Source organism: Pelecanus crispus, chromosome 11, assembly GCF_030463565.1.
Source record: "Pelecanus crispus isolate bPelCri1 chromosome 11, bPelCri1.pri, whole genome shotgun sequence".
Classification (NCBI taxonomy): Eukaryota; Metazoa; Chordata; class Aves; order Pelecaniformes; family Pelecanidae; genus Pelecanus; species Pelecanus crispus.
In genome coordinates, this window is record NC_134653.1 from 12,273,934 (window position 1) to 12,290,899 (window position 16,966).

The following is a 16,966-nucleotide window of genomic DNA, read 5'->3' on the forward strand; positions in this document are numbered from 1 at the left end:
TTTCTGCGCTGCCTGAGGCAGGGACACTAAAAAATGAGGTACCAGGAAAACACTGAGGTCCTGACGCCTTGTGTGAGGAATGCAGGCCTAGGTTCAGCCAAGTGTGGTTCTGTTGTTTCACAAATGCAAGTAATTAGCGAGAAAACAATTTATAATAAACAAGGAAAAGACCCCCTATCTCATACTTACACTCGGCACACACACACCCCCCCGCACACGCGAGGAGGAGAGGGGGGGTCAGCTCGCCCGGGCAGGAGCACCTGAGGGGAGCCCGCCGGGCAGATGGGCCCCCGCCCCCCGCCGGAGCTCCGCCTGAGGCACCTCGCGCTCGGGGCGGGAAAACGCCCCGCCCTCGCCGCTGGAGGACCGCACCGCCTGGGTCCGGCAGGGGGCGGCGCCCACCTCAGCAGCGGCAGGGCGCGCGTGCGCCGCTCCGCTCCGCTCCGCGCCGCTCTGTTCCGCTCCGCTCCGCCGGCCGCCATGGCGGTGCTGCTGGAGCACGAGAGCCAGATCTTCCTGGACCTCTTCCACCAGGACGGGCTGGTGATCTGCGCCCGCGGGCTCGGCATCGACCGCCTGCTGCTGCGCTTCCTCCGCCTCTACTGCGAGCCTGCCAGCCTGGTGCTGGTGCTGAACACCAGCCCCGCCGAGGAGGTGAGGGGAGCCCCTGCCCCGCCCCTTCCCCCTCGCCGGCGTCTCCCCTCGGTTTCGGCGGGCGCGTCCCGCGGGGCGGCCCTGTCAGGGGCCGGGCCCGGGCCCGGGCCTGCGCCGAGGAGGTTGGTGGGCGCCGGCTCCGAGCGGAGCGATGTGGGCGGCCGGGCGGGCCGCGGGCCGTGGGTGCCGGGCTTCGCGGGCAGGGGCAGGGGCAGGGGGCTGCGCGGGGCCGCGCCTGCGTCCTCTGCCCCGGCCTTGGCGCTTGCTGGGGAGAAGCTGTCAGAGCAGACGCCCTCAGGATCAAGTCACGGTCCGAATTGCCACTCATGCAGCACGATGGAGTCCTGATAATAACAGCGAGCTAAAATAAGCTTGTATACGTGGCTTGTAAATGGCAGAAATCTGCGAGTAGCCGGTGAGCCCAAAGGGGTGAAACTTGTTGACAGATTTGCCCCTACTTGTACAAAACCCACTGCTCTGTTTTCCCTGGAACCAGGGAGGTTTCCCCCCATCAGGGAGGTGATGTTCTGGGGATGTTTTTGTAGTGACCGCAGGTGAGTAAATATCACAGCTGTAGTTTATAAGATTAAGCTTGATGTATATGACCTGCCTGCTGTAGTTGTCTTTGGTAGCAGGTGATGGACTAAAACACAATCTCTTCTCAATTCTCTATTAAGTCAGTATTAAAGTTGCCCGTGTTCTCTGAAAAAGACCTATTAAAATAGAAGACGATGTAAGCTCCTTTGAGTGTCAGTTGCTCATATTTGCTTAAGTATTGTCTAAGTACTACTGAAAATACACAGATTTTTAAATCACCTGGATGAGTTTGAAACGGAACAAAGTATACCGAAGAAGAAAAAAATCATGATAATTCTGACTTCCTTAGGTAGTATGTTATACTGTCATCTTCTAATTTGTTTTGGACAGCTCCTCAAAATGTGTAATTCCGGGGTTATTTTGCATTCCTTTCATCAGTTACCACAATGATGTCTTGTGTTTTTATTGTATTTGGTTTAGGAGTATTTTATTGATCAGCTGAGGTCAGATGGAGTTGTTCATATTCCTCGGCGTGTTACCAATGAAATTGCAAATAACACTCGATACGAATTTTACACACAAGGAGGAGTCATCTTTGCAACAAGTCGAATCCTTGTGGTAGATTTCCTTACTGACAGAATTCCTGCAAACCTCATTACTGGTAAGAGTTTAATGAAATAAAGGTAAGAATGTTCTGTTTGAAAATACATAAAGCTTAATTCTGTATGAAGAGTTCTACTAACCAGTATTGAGGATGAAGAATTATTCCTTTTTTTCCACGAAGACTGAGGTAAAATGAGCAAATACGTAGTTTGTTCTCTATTTTTTTAATGGTTTTCTGTGTTCCAAAGTTGTTTGCCTTAATCATACAATTTGAGAACGTCCACATTATTTTTAGATACTGGATCGTGCATTTGTGTGGCTTTCTGATATCAGTAAGTGCTGGAAAACAAATCAGCAGTTAAACAAACTATGCCATTGACATAAGAAACATAAAATTCAGACTGGCTTTCAAAGAAGAATAATTGATTGCATTTGGTGAAATAGTGTCCTACGGTCTATAGGTCACTGGCTTATGCTTAAATGGCCTATGATTAAAACTGATTTTAGTTATCATGTTTTACCAACCATGCACACTACTTATTTTTTGCATTAACAAATTACTCCTGATGACTTTTCCCATCAAAAAATAGCAATACCTTACTAATCTTTGTCTTGACACACCTTGGACACTATCTAAATAGCAGCGTTGTGAAGTAATGCTGTTACGATCATTGTAAAGATTTTGGGAATAGCTTGACCTTTTTTCTTGTTAGACAGAAGTTATACATGAAAGATCTTACAGTTACCTCTTTCCTCTCATGTTCTGTTCCCCTTCTCACCCCACCACCTTTGTTTTTATGTTCTTGTCTAAGCTGGAAACCTTGTTACAGCCTGGAGAGCTAGTAAAATAGATATCTAAGAGCCAGGAATATAAGAATATTTTACTGTTATCTAAATGTTAACATCTTAATGGCTAAACATAACTGAATATTGAATGCTTTGAAGAATATAAGTTTCTGCTTCAGAAGCTGTATCCCCTTCCTTTTAGTCATTGCAAGACAAATTCTAATCTGTAAAACATTTTGAACAGTTTTATGCTAGAGCCAAAGGACGCCAGATCTGTCAACTCTTATATTTCTAGGTTAAAAAAAAAAAGTTAATGCCTTTTTTGGGCAACCTACTTTAATTTCTCTTCTTCCTCTTGACTCCTTCCTCTCTACCTTTCTGCCCTACCAAAGAAGAAGAAGAAGAAAAAAAAAAAGAAAGAAAACACACCTTTGGACTTTGTCAGTATGAAAAGATGAAATATGCTAAAGATTTAAAAAAAACGTGCTGTCCTATAATGACACAGAGTTGTTACCGTTTTTGCATTGCCACTAGAGGTCAGTGTGACAGCAGCTTTGGTAGACTTGCCGCTTCATTTAAAACATAGGTAACACGTGGTTCTCTTGGAAACGTGTATTATCTGCGTGTGAAATTGTATGACAAAAACTTGTAATAGTGTTTCTTGAGGAGTTAACATAGCAAAAATATCAGTGAAGTGTTTCTAGGTGTTATAAATGTTTCTAAAATCAGTGTAGATTCACATGTGAATTAACATCTGATTAACTCATAAATTCAACTAAATTAAGATAAAAAATTATCAGTGCAGTAAAGAAAAATTATTCCTGGTGATTTTGGCCAAATAGAAATTATGTACTTAATAGCTTAGTAAAACTGATACAAGTTGTGTAGTAAACAGCGGCAAGTTGTTTCTACCAAGGCTTACACAGCAGTATGAAGTCAATTCATAAGCAGAGAAATATTGACCAAAAGGAGGAAGTTATTATAATAAACACATACAAATTCTCTGTCTCCTGTAATGTCCTTTCAGAGTCACATCTTGACATACTGGAAGATGTTCAGAAATGAGTACAGTCGTTATTATGTCTGAGAAATTTGCTTCATAGGAGAGATGTAATAATATCTAGATAGAAAAATACCTTTTAGTGGATTGTTGCATGACTTGATGATGAATGGCTAGCAGTTATATGGCAGTCTTTTTCTTACAGATGCTTTTTCATTTACAAAGCAAAGGCATATTAAAATCAATGGCTGGGTGCTGAGTTGAAACTTGTTATAGAAATTAAATGTGTTGTAAGTTTGTTATGCAGGGTGCAAGGTAAAACCTGTGATGTTTGATGTCGTTTGCTTCCATTTTAAAAAGGCATTTATTATTCCACTGGAAGCTGTGAACAGATAAAAGTACCACATAGACTTCACTTCACTAGGGGGAGAGTGAAAAAAATGTAACGTGCTATTTAACAAAACTAAGCTTGAGAAAAAAGTAAGCCTTGGTTTTAACAGGTCTTGGCTGAGTGAAATGTAAATCCCAGAAGTATTCACCTCAAACGCTTAATGTAGTTGAACTATTGTTTCACTTCTCTGTACTAAAATGTGCATGATACTTTTTTCCTCCCCCCCCCCCCCCCCCCCCCCCCCCCCCCAATACACCCATAGCCATGAAGAAAATTGGTGGTGTACTGATACAGTTGGTGGTACTTTCTGTCCTCAAGTATGAATATGAATACCTGAAGGGGGGGGAAGCAAAGTAAAAGTTTTCAGAAGTTCTTTGATTATGTAAACATTTGAACGGTTACCAATGAAACACACTTGACAAGTCTGTAATTCCAGAACATGTATAATAAAATAATTCAAATATCACAATCTTCAACATACCGAACTTGCTTTGTTGTAATAGTGCATTATGTCTTGTATTCACTTTTACTACTTTTAAATGGCTCAAGTTCAAGTTTGCCTTGGGAGTAAAGGATTTGCTAAGCTATTAAGTCCTGCCACTCAAGCACAAGTTTTGTTTGGTTTGGGGTTTTTTTTTTTTGCTAAAGATACATCATTAACCCATTTTTGTTATTTGGGGATTCCATGGTACTGAAACTGAGGAATCACTTGGTTTGAACCCCGGAAGGTTTGTTCAACCATCAATTTAAAAGATAGAAATTCCTGTTGTACTTTATTTAAGAAAAAAAATGTTAACAGAATAAGACAGTTTTGAAGAAAAATCTATACAAAATTGGACCTTTCTTTACTTTTTTGTAACTTGAAAACCTTTTATTTTGCCAGGCATTTTGGTATACAAAGCGCACAGAATCATTGAGTCCTGTCAGGAAGCATTTATCTTGCGACTTTATCGCCAGAAGAACAAGCAAGGCTTCATTAAAGCTTTTACAGATAATGCGGTTGCATTTAACACTGGCTTTTGCCATGTGGAAAGAGTGATGAGAAATCTTTTTGTCAGGAAACTTTATCTGTGGCCAAGGTAAGACACCTCTTTACTTCACTGGAGAATTAAACTAAAAAAAAAAAAAAAGATGAAGGCTGTTACAATGGGTTCCTGAGAAAATGAGGTGTGTGCAGTCACACTGCTAATCTGTGTTCCCTCTTGTATTCCCAAACAAATGTCAATCGATTTTTGACAGAAGTGGTCTTAAAGATGCTAAATTTCCATAAGTATTTTTTAAAATAGACCCAAATTAAATCTATAAGGGGCTGAACCATATGGTTGTCCTTTTAGCCAATAGAAATCACAGCAGAAAGTGACCTTCTTAATAGCGTAAGAAAAACTTCATTTACTAAACAGCCATGAAGTAACAGGAATACAGGCTCTCAGTTCTGCCATTCATGGAGGTATTTGCTTCCAACTGTGATGAAACTCCATGGATCTTTTTTTACATGTCAGGTTTTTTTAAATCTTTTTACACAGTATGTTGTGCATGAAGAATATTTCTTGATGACTGATAGGAACCAAATTGCCAAGTTTGTGACATGCATTATGTCTTTCAGGAGCAGAGCCACAAGTGGAACTAGGGCACTTTAGCTGATTACCCATTCAATGCTCTTTGCCCTGGGCAGGAGGTCTTCCCATTTGTTCCTTTAGTCCAGTCTAGACTGTGTTTCACTTCATATTAATGTATTGTTACTCTGCATTGTAAGCTCTTTAACAGTCTGTCTTTCAGTATCACAAAGAAGTAGGAATGGACATAACTAGGATAGGAAATGTAGGGATAGAAGATCTCTAAATTTTCTTCCTTGGCTTCTGAACCATGAAAAGGACCTGGAGGTGCAGCATGCAGTAAGGGAAATGCCCACTGACTTTCAGAGGTCAGGAGACATAGTGTTCTCTGAGCCTTGTTCTGTTAGTAAAAATCAGCTAGCATCTATATACCTGTACAGCCAGATTGGCTATAAGGGCAGTGTCGTGGTTTAGCCCCAGCCAGCAACTAAGCACCATGCAGCCGCTCACTCACTCCCCCTGCCCCGATGGGATGGGGGAGAGAATCGGAGGAGTAAGAGTGAGGAAAAACTCCTGGGTTGAGATAAGAACAGTTTAATAATTGGAATAAAATACAGTAGCAGTAGTAATAACAACAATATAATAATAACAATAATAATAATATACAAGGCAAGTGATGCCCAATGCAATTGCTCACCACCTGCCGACCGATACCCAGACAGTTCCCGAGCAGTGATCGCGGCTCCCCAGCCAACCCCCCCAGTTATATACTGAGCATGACATCATATGGTATGGAATATCACTTTGGTCAGTTTGGATCAACTATTCTGGCTGTGCCCCCTCCCAGCTTCTTGTGCACCTGGCAGAGCATGGGAAGCTGAAAAGTCCTTGACTAGTTAGCAACGACTAAAACATCAGTGTGTTATCAGCATTATTCTCATCCTAAATCCAAACCACAGCACTATGCCAGCTACTAGGAAGAAAATGAACTCTATCCCAGCCGAAACCAGGACAGGCAGTGTTCTAACAAGGACCTGCTGCTTATAATCAGAGGCTAAGAATGTCACAGAATCTGCTAGTGGATCCATGTGATTCCAAAGGATTTATGAACCCCTTCCAGTTTCTCCCTTACAAGATTTTTTGGGTTTACTCCAATGTTTGTTATGTGTAATAATAATGTAGAACCTAGTGCAGAAATTTTCTGTGGATCATTCACCAGCACTGTAGGCTCACATGACTAGAATGACTACAGTCATAATTGTGGAATAGAGGTTTTTCTGAGGCTGTTCTTAAGATTGCAGTCTTCACATCTGTAGAAACTGATTTTTTGCAATTAACTTGCTTGTTTACGTTTAAAACAATTGTAGTTTATACAAACTTTTGAATAATTGTAGGTCAAGCAAACCATCCATGTAAATCTTAATAAGCTGTTTTCCTCTTAGATTTCATATAGCAGTGAACTCATTTTTAGAGAAGCATAAACCTGAAGTGGTGGAAATACATGTGTCAATGACCCCTGCTATGCTTGCTATCCAGACTTCAATCCTGGACATTTTGAACGCATGTCTGAGAGAACTCAAACGTTATAATCCAGCTCTTGAAGTAGAAGATCTATCTTTAGAAAATGCTATTGATAAACCTTTTGACAAGGTAACCATTTTTATTGGTTTGCTGTGCCTAACTAAAGGGATGTAGATCTTCAAGCTGTCTGCCATGCAAACAAAAGTATTATTTGTAAAATAAATAACCAGCAGCAACTGAGTATTCTGCCATGACATGTTTATTACTGGTACAAGGAGAGAAACTGTGTTAATCTGTAATGGTGATGTTGTAGTTGCCAGTAGGGTTTTTGGTACATTGGTATTATTGTTCTTTCACTTCCAAAGTCCCTATAGTAAAAACATCCTGATTCATGGTTGGTTGTTGTTTATTGTTATTATTAATTTATTATTATTATGAAGATAGCTGCAAATTCAGCTCAAAATACTTTAGAGGTAAGTATGCAGTTATTCCCCACCACCACCTTTTTTTCCTCTTGAATTTCCTCCTTGTATTTTTTATTTTCTGTATTAGGAGAAGCACTGTATATAACACATAACACGCACATGCAGGCATCTGTTGTAACTTTTAATCATTAATTGTGTGTGCATTGCTATTTTTGGCAGATCTGCAATGTTTGACGTACATATGCTTTCTGTAGGGTAAAATCGTAAACTTCAACCATCATAGTGAAATACGGTTATTTGTTACCTGGGTTTTAATCTTGATGTGAGGCCTTTTGTATGTTAAATATTTGGAGGTGTTTTTTTCTTACGCTCTGTAGGTTGCATATCTGCGTGGTACTCGTCTTATTTTGAAAATTAAATGGCATTATGTTTTTTTTTTTTTACTTTACCTAAGTAAAGGATGCTAGATACTAAAGGCACAGGCCAGTACCAGTAAAATAAGGGTTTTTTTTTTTTTATTTTACCCTTACTTGATTATTATATGGAAAGGAAAATATATACTGAAAGCATCAAATGATATACATCTGCTAATTGCTGAAATGTTTTACATAAAGGCATCTCTATTATGTTAACTCTACAAAAAATGATTACTTATCAAAACAAATATCTCACCATCACATCTTCAATTGGGTATGTTTAATAACTTTGGGAAACTAGTGGCATCCCCTGTAATGGAAAAAATGTGCATTCTTATCTTGATTAGTATACTATATATTTGACATCCTGAACTTTCCAATTTATATTTCTAGACGATACGTCACTATTTAGATCCTCTCTGGCATCAGCTTGGAGCCAAGACAAAGTCTTTGGTCCAGGATTTGAAGATACTACGTACTTTGCTACTATATCTAACTCAGTATGATTGTGTCACTTTCCTTAATCTTCTGGAGTCACTGAAAGCAAGTGAAAAAGCTTTTGGTGAGAATTCAGGTAAACACTGAATAACCATAGAAGTTAACACATGAAACAGTGAAATGCTGATATTTTTAATTAACATTCCCAAATGTACGAAGGTATCTAATTAGGTTTTATATAACCAGCCATAAGGACGTAGGTTTTTATTGACAGATAATGCTTTCATCTTCCCACTTAACTGCTGTTACTTAACAGTGTGAGATTGGCATCACATTTCTGTCTTTTATTAAGCTAGTAATTACATAGCAAGCAGGTAGCATAGGTATTCCAGATGAGAAGTTTGGGGCTTTTACTGGAAAGGGTTGAAATGCATACATATTGCAAATGTCAAACTACTACTGCTTTCTTTTCCTCTTCAGGTTGGCTGTTTCTTGACTCCAGTACTTCAATGTTTGTAAATGCTCGAGCTAGAGTTTATCGCATTGCAGATGAGAAACTGAATCAGAAAGGCAAAGTCCCTGAAAAAAGTGATGTGAAGAAGGAAAATGGTACCGATCATTCCTAATTTTAAGTTTGAGAGTGTCACACGATTTCAAATGCTCTGCATATTATTATTTGTGCTATGGTTCCCTACGTGATCAAGCTCAAGATCCCAATCTGTTAGCTGGGATAAGTTGAGACATAATCTTAGTTCAAAAAGCATATAATAAACAACATAAAACAGAGTCACAAAGAATTAAGGGGTTCTTTTAAGCTTGCTCAGCTGATCATTGGGAGAGCTTTTATGGAATTGTTCTTGAATTACAGTGGTGTTTAGCTTGATCATTTTGATTTTATGTGAAGGGGTAGGAGGCTGCTGTTGCTTTTATTCAAAAAATATATGCAGAAGTTTCAGAATTGAAGAATGAGTGAATATTTTAACTTTTTGCTTCACTGAAGCATTTAGCCCCATTTTTAAATGTTTCTGTACGAGTGTTCTCTAACCCATCAGCATAACAAGTTGCATATGTAGGCTGTTGAATATCATATTTGCCAACAACCATCATGCTATTGACATCTAACCACTAATTTAAAGCTCTGGAGCATATTTTGGCTGTAAGAGCTGCTGTGTTCAATCTTATTTTGTTTCAGACCTGAAAAGGGAATTGGTTCTAGAAAGTAACCCAAAATGGGAAGCTTTGAGAGAAGTACTGAAAGAGATTGAAAATGAGAATAAGAACAGTGAAGACCTTGGTGGTCCAGGTGAGAGAATATTAAATGATGTAAGTTTTCACAGTACAGCTAGTTTTTACTTCTACTTGACTTTTGAGAGAAGGAGCCTAACTCTTTACTGTAGTTTTATTAAAGAGCTAGTTTTAAATTTAATAATTTGTGGAGTTAAGACAAGGAGTTTATGTACATATGTACATAAATTATGTAAAATGCAATAGTTTTACATAAACTCCTATATAGTTCTTGCTCTAAAAGAGAAACAGTGTTACTATGCAATACTGTTTAGGAAAGAACCTGTATTATTTTAAAAAAAAAAAAAATTAGCTTACATTTCAATATTGTAGTGATACCTTGGTCTCAAAACCAATAAAACTAATAACATGGAAATTTATAATAATCAAGGTACCGTTCACTCATTTCTCAAGTTCAGATTAAAAAAAAAAATAGGGGTTCTGTCTTACACCCTTTCCATCTTACACATTCTTCTCATGCACCTGCAAATTTGCTTTTCCAGGAGATGCACCTAAATGGGGTGGAGAGTAGAAGGCAAGTGTGTTGCTAACTAACTGCTTTGCTGCCTTTCCTATTTTAGGGCTTTTCATCCCCTTAAATTTCACCAAGTTTTACTTTAGGAAATAGTAAGGGTAAAAAAGTGCTCTTTTCTCCCACCCACAGTGTTCTGACTCTGGATAAGAACTGGATCTCTCACCTAGTGTTGTAGGAGTTTATCTGAGTCAGCTTGTGGAGAATTGTTATTCAGGGCCCACAAATGTCAATAATACTGTGTGAAACGTGGGGTTTTTTAGACTCTTTAACACAGCTGACAAAGGCTGAAAATTGGAATGGTCTAAATTACATTCTCTCTTACTCCACATTTTAAAAAAAAAAAAAAAAAAGTAGTTGTCCAAGTATGTTTCAATACATGCTGTATCTGCCTCTTTTCAGATGGTCAAAAGGAAAACCTCACTAATTGAGATGGTGTAAGAATAAGGAATGCTGAACTTTCATTAACCTTCTCTAATCTTGCTTGATTCAAAACATCACACAGTTTAGACTCCCTGAAAGTCCAGAGCAACTGTGACAACCAAATGTAAAGGCAGGCGTGCTTCTAGGATCACTAAAACCAATTTGCTCAAGAGACGTCTTGTAGCTGGATAAGAATTAGTACAGTATAACAGATTATAAACATGATATTGTTTCTTGACTGCAGGGCAAGTGCTTATTTGTGCCAGTGATGACCGAGCTTGTGCACAGCTCAGGGAGTATATTATTGCTGGAGCAGAAGCTTTTTTAACAAGACTATATAACAAAACCTTCGGAAAGGATGAGAAAGCTGGAGAAGTGTGGATTAAGGACACAAAAGCCATCAAGTCCAAAGGAAATGCCAGACCAGACACAGGGCCTCAAGCCAAAAAAGCCAAACTCACGGCTTCTTCAAAACAAAATAAACACAAGAAGCAGCAAGACCGGACTATAATCCAAATGATGGGGAAAACTGAGGAGGAAAAGAAAGAGGAGTTAGAGGTGGAAGATAACAAAGAATTAAGCAGTAGCCAAGAAAGCAGCATTGAAGAGACCTTTCCCGAAGATTTCCATGTGAACTTATCCTCAGACTGTTACTACGGTATTTTCAAGAACCCGCTCACAATTATTCATCCGTTGCAGGGTTGCAGTGATCCCTATGCGCTCACACGGGTACTGCAGGAAGTAGAACCAAGATACGTTGTATTATATGATGCAGAACTGACTTTCGTTCGGCAGCTGGAAATCTACAAGGCAAGCAGGCCTGGGAAGCCTTTGAGGCAAGTTGACTTGGTCAGTCTAATTTTAGTCTTAAAAGAAAAAATAAAAGTGCGCTTTCAGCAGTCAAGGCAGAACATGCATCTAGTGATTTTCTTTAGCTGCCTTTTAATTCCTGTTTAGCCCTCTTCTTAATTTTAAACAAAAACATAATGTCTCATTTAATCAAAAGATAATTTTTACTTCCCAGCAGGTATTCAGTCCCCTTACAGAAACATACCTGTTACCAAAAAAAAAAAAAAAGTTCATTCCATCTTCTACAACACCTCTGCTTAGGTAATTTTAGTGGCAATAGATCCATTTTGAGGTGCTGTAGGCTCATTTTAAACTCTCTCTATAGTTATGATTTTTACACAATAAGCTTCATTTTGGGTTTAATTAATTTTCACATTTCCTGATGTCTGGTCATGCTGAAGACCAGTAATTCAGAAACTGTAACAGAAAAACAAGTAAAGGAAAATGCAATAAAGAAAATGAGAAGTATTTGCAGTTATACTCGGTTCTGGTGGTAGCTGACGGAAAGATTTCTGCATTGTGTGTGTATATATATATTTGATACACTTGTAAATTGCAAAACTCACTTTTATGAATAGATGTTACAGACTAATTAAAAATACAGAAAACTTAAAATTTAATGTAGTATGAGGTGTTGCATTATCTTTCATTTATATGGCTGCCTGATACAGCGTTTCTTGAATGCAGTAAACTGTACCTCTGAAAATAACTTACGACAGTTTCTTAAGACTTAGAATAAACACACTTCACTTACTACAGTTGAAGCACAATTTATTGGCATATAAAGTTATTACCTTTTGAATTATAATGCTTTATACTTTAATCACCTCATGAAAATTATTTGCATGAATTTAACAGAGCAGTTGTCATTTTCCAATCAAAGAATTGTATATGTGCACTGCAACTGAAAATGGAAATCAGTTTGGCAGTATTTAGTGTGTCTGTACCTGACAACCAGGTAAGGACTCTGTAGTGCAGATGTAAATGACAGAACTCACAAAGTATATTGCATGAGGATAATTACTGGGTTATTTGTACAATTTATTTTTAACTGCCTAATCAGCATGTGTTGTATCTACCTCCAGCATCATGTTCCCACGCTTCAGAGCAGGAAAATCAGATGCAGTCATGCAAGTAGGGGTTAGGAGGTGCACCATATGAAAAAAAGTAATAGGAATAAAATCTTGTCAGTCTGTCAAAATGTACCTCAATTAAAATACATTGGACAAAAATGACTGTGCTGAAAAGCTATAGGCAATTAAATCCTTATGGTAATTATTAATTCCTATATGTTCCATATAAATCCCTATTTGCGAAATAAAACTTTGTCAGTGTGTTCATCTCTGCGAGATAAATGACACCTTGTTCTTCGTAGAACTTAGGATTTCCTTGTACAAATATATCATTTTAAAACCTTAGATGGTGGGTTTTTTTCCTAACCCAGGATGATTGCAGATTTTTTAGTTTGTTATATATATTCTGTTGGGAAGATTTTAAAAACAGTAAGAAAGTAACTTCTCCGTTACACTTGCTTTGTGTCTTTACCGAATGGCTGACTGAAATCTGAGTCCACTCTGTTTGAATCCCAGAATTCCAGTAAGCATATCTGCCACTGGGAAAAGAGGGAACACTGAATATAAGAATTTGTGTTGCTGATTTTGGAATATCTTTCCAGAAGATACCCTTACAGAAAGGGAGAGTGTTTTTTTCACTTGCCTTTTTCAAGGCAAAGACTAATTTGTCAGGCACATGCTGCTACTAATCTTAAATATTGGTTGTGGGTGTTTTTAACTTGATAGAAGTTTTGTGATCTCTTTCTTTTCTCTTCTTTTTCCCCCCTCCAAACCTACAGGGTTTATTTCCTCATATATGGGGGCTCAACAGAAGAACAGCGCTATCTCACAGCTCTGAGAAAAGAGAAGGAGGCCTTCGAAAAACTCATTCGGTAACAAAATTAGTTTACTACCTTTATTATTAATGTTTCGTGTGATTCCCTTATATGCTTATGTTTTAAATACAGTGAAGTTCTTAACTGTGTGAAAGCTTTACATAAACTTTTCATTCAATTGCTTTTCAGATGTTAAGAGAATTTTCTCACTGAGAATCAACAAGTCAAAACCTTCCTTTTCAAAGCACTTGATATTTTATTTATTAATTTTAAGGGTTTTAATATTAAATTTCAAAGCACTGCTTGTATTTTCCCTAACTGTCTATGTATTTCACTTCTGTAAATGTGTTTTTGTCTGCAGGTAACGTTTCTTGTAAGGTATTTCTAAGGCTTTTATGACTTAAGTCGTTTTGGGTAACAAAACAATTGTTTTCTTAGACTGTATAAGACTGTATTTTTACTGACAGTGTCTTCTCACCAGGTTATATTGCTATTACTAGTCATTATTTCCTTTGTTTCATATGCCCTGAGAAGTTCTAAAAATAAAATCAGGTGCTAAAAAGCGCTTAACAGGTGAAAATAAAAATACAGCATCTAGCCCAACAACCTGGAAAACCTAGTCAATTGCATATCTGATCAGGTTTGCAATTAGTATTAAACTATATGTAATTTTACATCTGACTGAAGGGTATTACAGCATTTTGATCTATTTTTTCTCGTATAATTGCAGTTTTTAGTGTTTGTTTCTTTGTGGTTCCTTAGAGAGAAGGCCAGCATGGTTATTCCTGAAGAAAGAGAAGGAAGAGATGAAACAAACTTAGACCTAATAAGAGATGCTAAACCTGCCTCTGTTTCTACTGACACACGCAAAGCAGGTGAGGAGTTCCTGAAGGTGGGCTCGCGGCTCTAAGCTTTGAAAAAGACCTGCAACTATTGTGTTTAAATCCTGGCCAAAGCGTCTGGGTCATAGACACATTGACTCTGCAGTCCTGATGGTAAAGAAACATTATCTGCCCTACTCCATCTACCTCTGTCTGTGCAATGACAATGAATTATGTTTTTCTTGGAAAAGAAAATACCGATTAATGAAGTATTTTGCCATTAAGACAGATACCTTTTGGATTGTTTCTGGGCAGCTTGTCAGTTATGAGACTGTCTAGTATTGCTTGTAGTGAGGTGGATAGAAATTAAAACATTAAAACTGAAGTCCACAGAGAGTCAAAGGCAGCGTTGTCCTTGAGCTAGTAAATGTTGGGGACTTCTTTTGATCTTGGTAAAACAGATTGCCTGGGTAAACAACTGCAGATTGTGGTTTTTGTCTACGTGCTTTACAATAAAGCATCTTTTTTTCTCTTGTTGCAGTTCTAACCACATTTTTGTTCCTTTCTTTTGACATGTGTACTCTGTCTTCATCTTTACAGCTCTGCCCCTGTTTTTGTTTGCTGTCATTTTTGTAATCCTGCTCTCCTTTACCATATGCTGTCTAATCTTTGCTATTATGTCTTTTGTGGCCTTGATACTGCAGTCTCTTCATGTGTCCTACAGATCTGTAAGAGGCTAAAATATAACTCCTACAATAAAATGCCATAGTTCTGTGGGAAACAGATGGAAATAAAAAGGATCAGCTTCGTTATCTTGTTTTGGGGGCAACTTTTTAAAGATTGTCCTGATGCATTTAAATAATTTTCATCTACAGTTTAATGTATTTTATTGTCACATAGACAAAGCTTATAGCAGGTAGCATGATAGTTCTATTAAACTGCAGAGCACACTCCATGAACTACAGTATGTAATTTGGCAACTGATTTTTGTCTGCAACAGTGAAAAAGTAAATAAAGTCTAGATTTACTATACCTGCTGAATTTGTGAAGATCTGTGAGATGTGGAGTCCCGCCATTACAGAAGCATTGGCAGCACACGGGAAAACTGTACAACCAGAGTCAGAGGTCATAAGTTAACTGTATTTATTTTGCTCTTTAGGTGGGCAGGAACAGAAGAGTGTTCAGCAAACCATAATAGTGGATATGCGGGAATTTCGTAGTGAGCTTCCGTCACTGATTCATCGTCGTGGCATTGACATTGAGCCTGTTACTTTGGAAGTTGGAGATTATATTTTAACTCCTGATATCTGTGTAGAGCGGAAAAGTATCAGTGATCTGATTGGTTCCTTAAATAATGGAAGACTGTATACACAATGCATTTCTATGTCCCGTTACTATAAGCGACCGATTCTCCTGATTGAGTTTGATCCTAACAAACCTTTCTCCTTGATTCCACGAGGCTCTCTACATCAGGAAATTTCCAGTAATGATGTTACTTCTAAACTAACCCTTCTTACGCTCCATTTCCCAAAGTTACGTATCCTGTGGTGTCCCTCTCCCCATGCTACTGCTGAACTGTTTGAAGAGTTAAAACAAAACCATCCCCAACCTGATGCAGAAACAGCAATGGCTGTCACAGCAGATTCTGAAATTCTTCCTGAGTCAGACAAGTATAACCCCGGTCCTCAGGACTTTCTGTTAAAAATGCCGGGTGTTAATGCAAAAAACTGCCGTGCCTTAATGAACCACGTTAAAAGCATTGCAGAGCTAGTGACGCTGTCAAAGGATGAACTCTCCAAAATTTTGGGTAATGCTGCCAATGCCACACAACTCTTTGACTTTATTCACCTGACGTATGGAGAGGCAGTATCTAAAGGAAAAAGCAAAAGATGATTAATGAGATTGCCAAAGTACTGTACAAGAAAAGGTTATCTATGCCCTATGTTGAAAAAAGTACATGAAATGTTTTAATAAATGCCCTCTAAGGTAACCAGCTGTTGCTAATGCTGTTCCATCAGTTCTAACATTTGAGTTAATTATTACTGAAGGCAAGTTTCAAGAGGAATAAAAAAAGGTTTTAATAGAGAAATGCAAATGATTTGTATTCTTCCTACAGCACTTTAACCAATTGTATAATATCACTGAATGAACTAAATTAAGTTCTTCACCACCAAGTCCATAAGAATTAAATGCTAAGACTAATTGAAGGTGTTTTCTTTTGAAAGTTATGATGTCTTGTTAAAGCTAAAAATGCACTGTCTTTTGACTAATGTGTGTGTGACTTGCTGCATGATATATCACTTTGCTTTTGCCATTTTTGTTAACATCTTGCTCTCTGGAAACTGCCAATTTTCCATTGACAGTCATGGAGCTATTTGAAACACATTGTGGTCTTTTGTCAGGAGTTCATTTAGGAGAACATACTTGGACTCGATTGTGAATTTTAGAACATCATCCATAAGCCTTTGTCACAGTAAACTATAATGTTCTACATTATACGTGCTTACTTTACTAGAACTTATACTTTCTTTATGGACATTCCAAAGTCAGTACAGCTCTGTCTTGCTAGATTTTGCGAAGTGCATTCCTTTGGTCTAGACTGGATAGACATTCTGTGGTGGCACAATACAACTTAATTCTCAGCGTGCCTTACTTTATACTTTTAAGATGCCTTTTTTAATTGGTTTTGATAGCTCTTTCACCTCATTCACTTGAAAGTGAAAAACCTAGGTATACCATTGGGACTATTCTTTTATACCAGAGCTTATTTCCTTTCATAAAATGCAATAGTTTTCTAAGTAAGGTTTTCCAAAAGTGTTGACAGTTCTTCCAATATTGTCTTCCT

General features: G+C 38.2%; 1 protein-coding gene across 1 annotated transcript; it reads left to right on the top strand.

Moving 5' to 3' along the window:
• Positions 1-477: 477 nt before the first annotated feature.
• On the top strand, positions 478-16,036 carry ERCC4 (ERCC excision repair 4, endonuclease catalytic subunit). The gene is made up of 11 exons (XM_075718670.1): positions 478-654; positions 1,672-1,852; positions 4,855-5,050; positions 6,967-7,174; positions 8,280-8,460; positions 8,805-8,933; positions 9,517-9,627; positions 10,808-11,399; positions 13,265-13,357; positions 14,063-14,175; positions 15,281-16,036. Exons 1-11 carry the CDS (start codon positions 481-483, stop codon positions 16,012-16,014), a joined length of 2,712 nt encoding a protein of 903 aa, XP_075574785.1. The 5' UTR covers positions 478-480; the 3' UTR covers positions 16,015-16,036.
• Positions 16,037-16,966: the final 930 nt, after the last annotated feature.

Excerpts from the sequence above, each read along its gene's own strand:
- ERCC4 (XM_075718670.1), top strand. The coding sequence starts at position 481 with ATGGCGGTGCTGCTGGAGCACGAGAGCCAGATCTTCCTGGACCTCTTC. Across the intron at positions 9,628-10,807 it reads TGAAGACCTTGGTGGTCCAG|GGCAAGTGCTTATTTGTGCC; the intron begins GTGAGAGAATAT and ends TCTTGACTGCAG. Across the intron at positions 11,400-13,264 it reads AGGCCTGGGAAGCCTTTGAG|GGTTTATTTCCTCATATATG; the intron begins GCAAGTTGACTT and ends CCAAACCTACAG.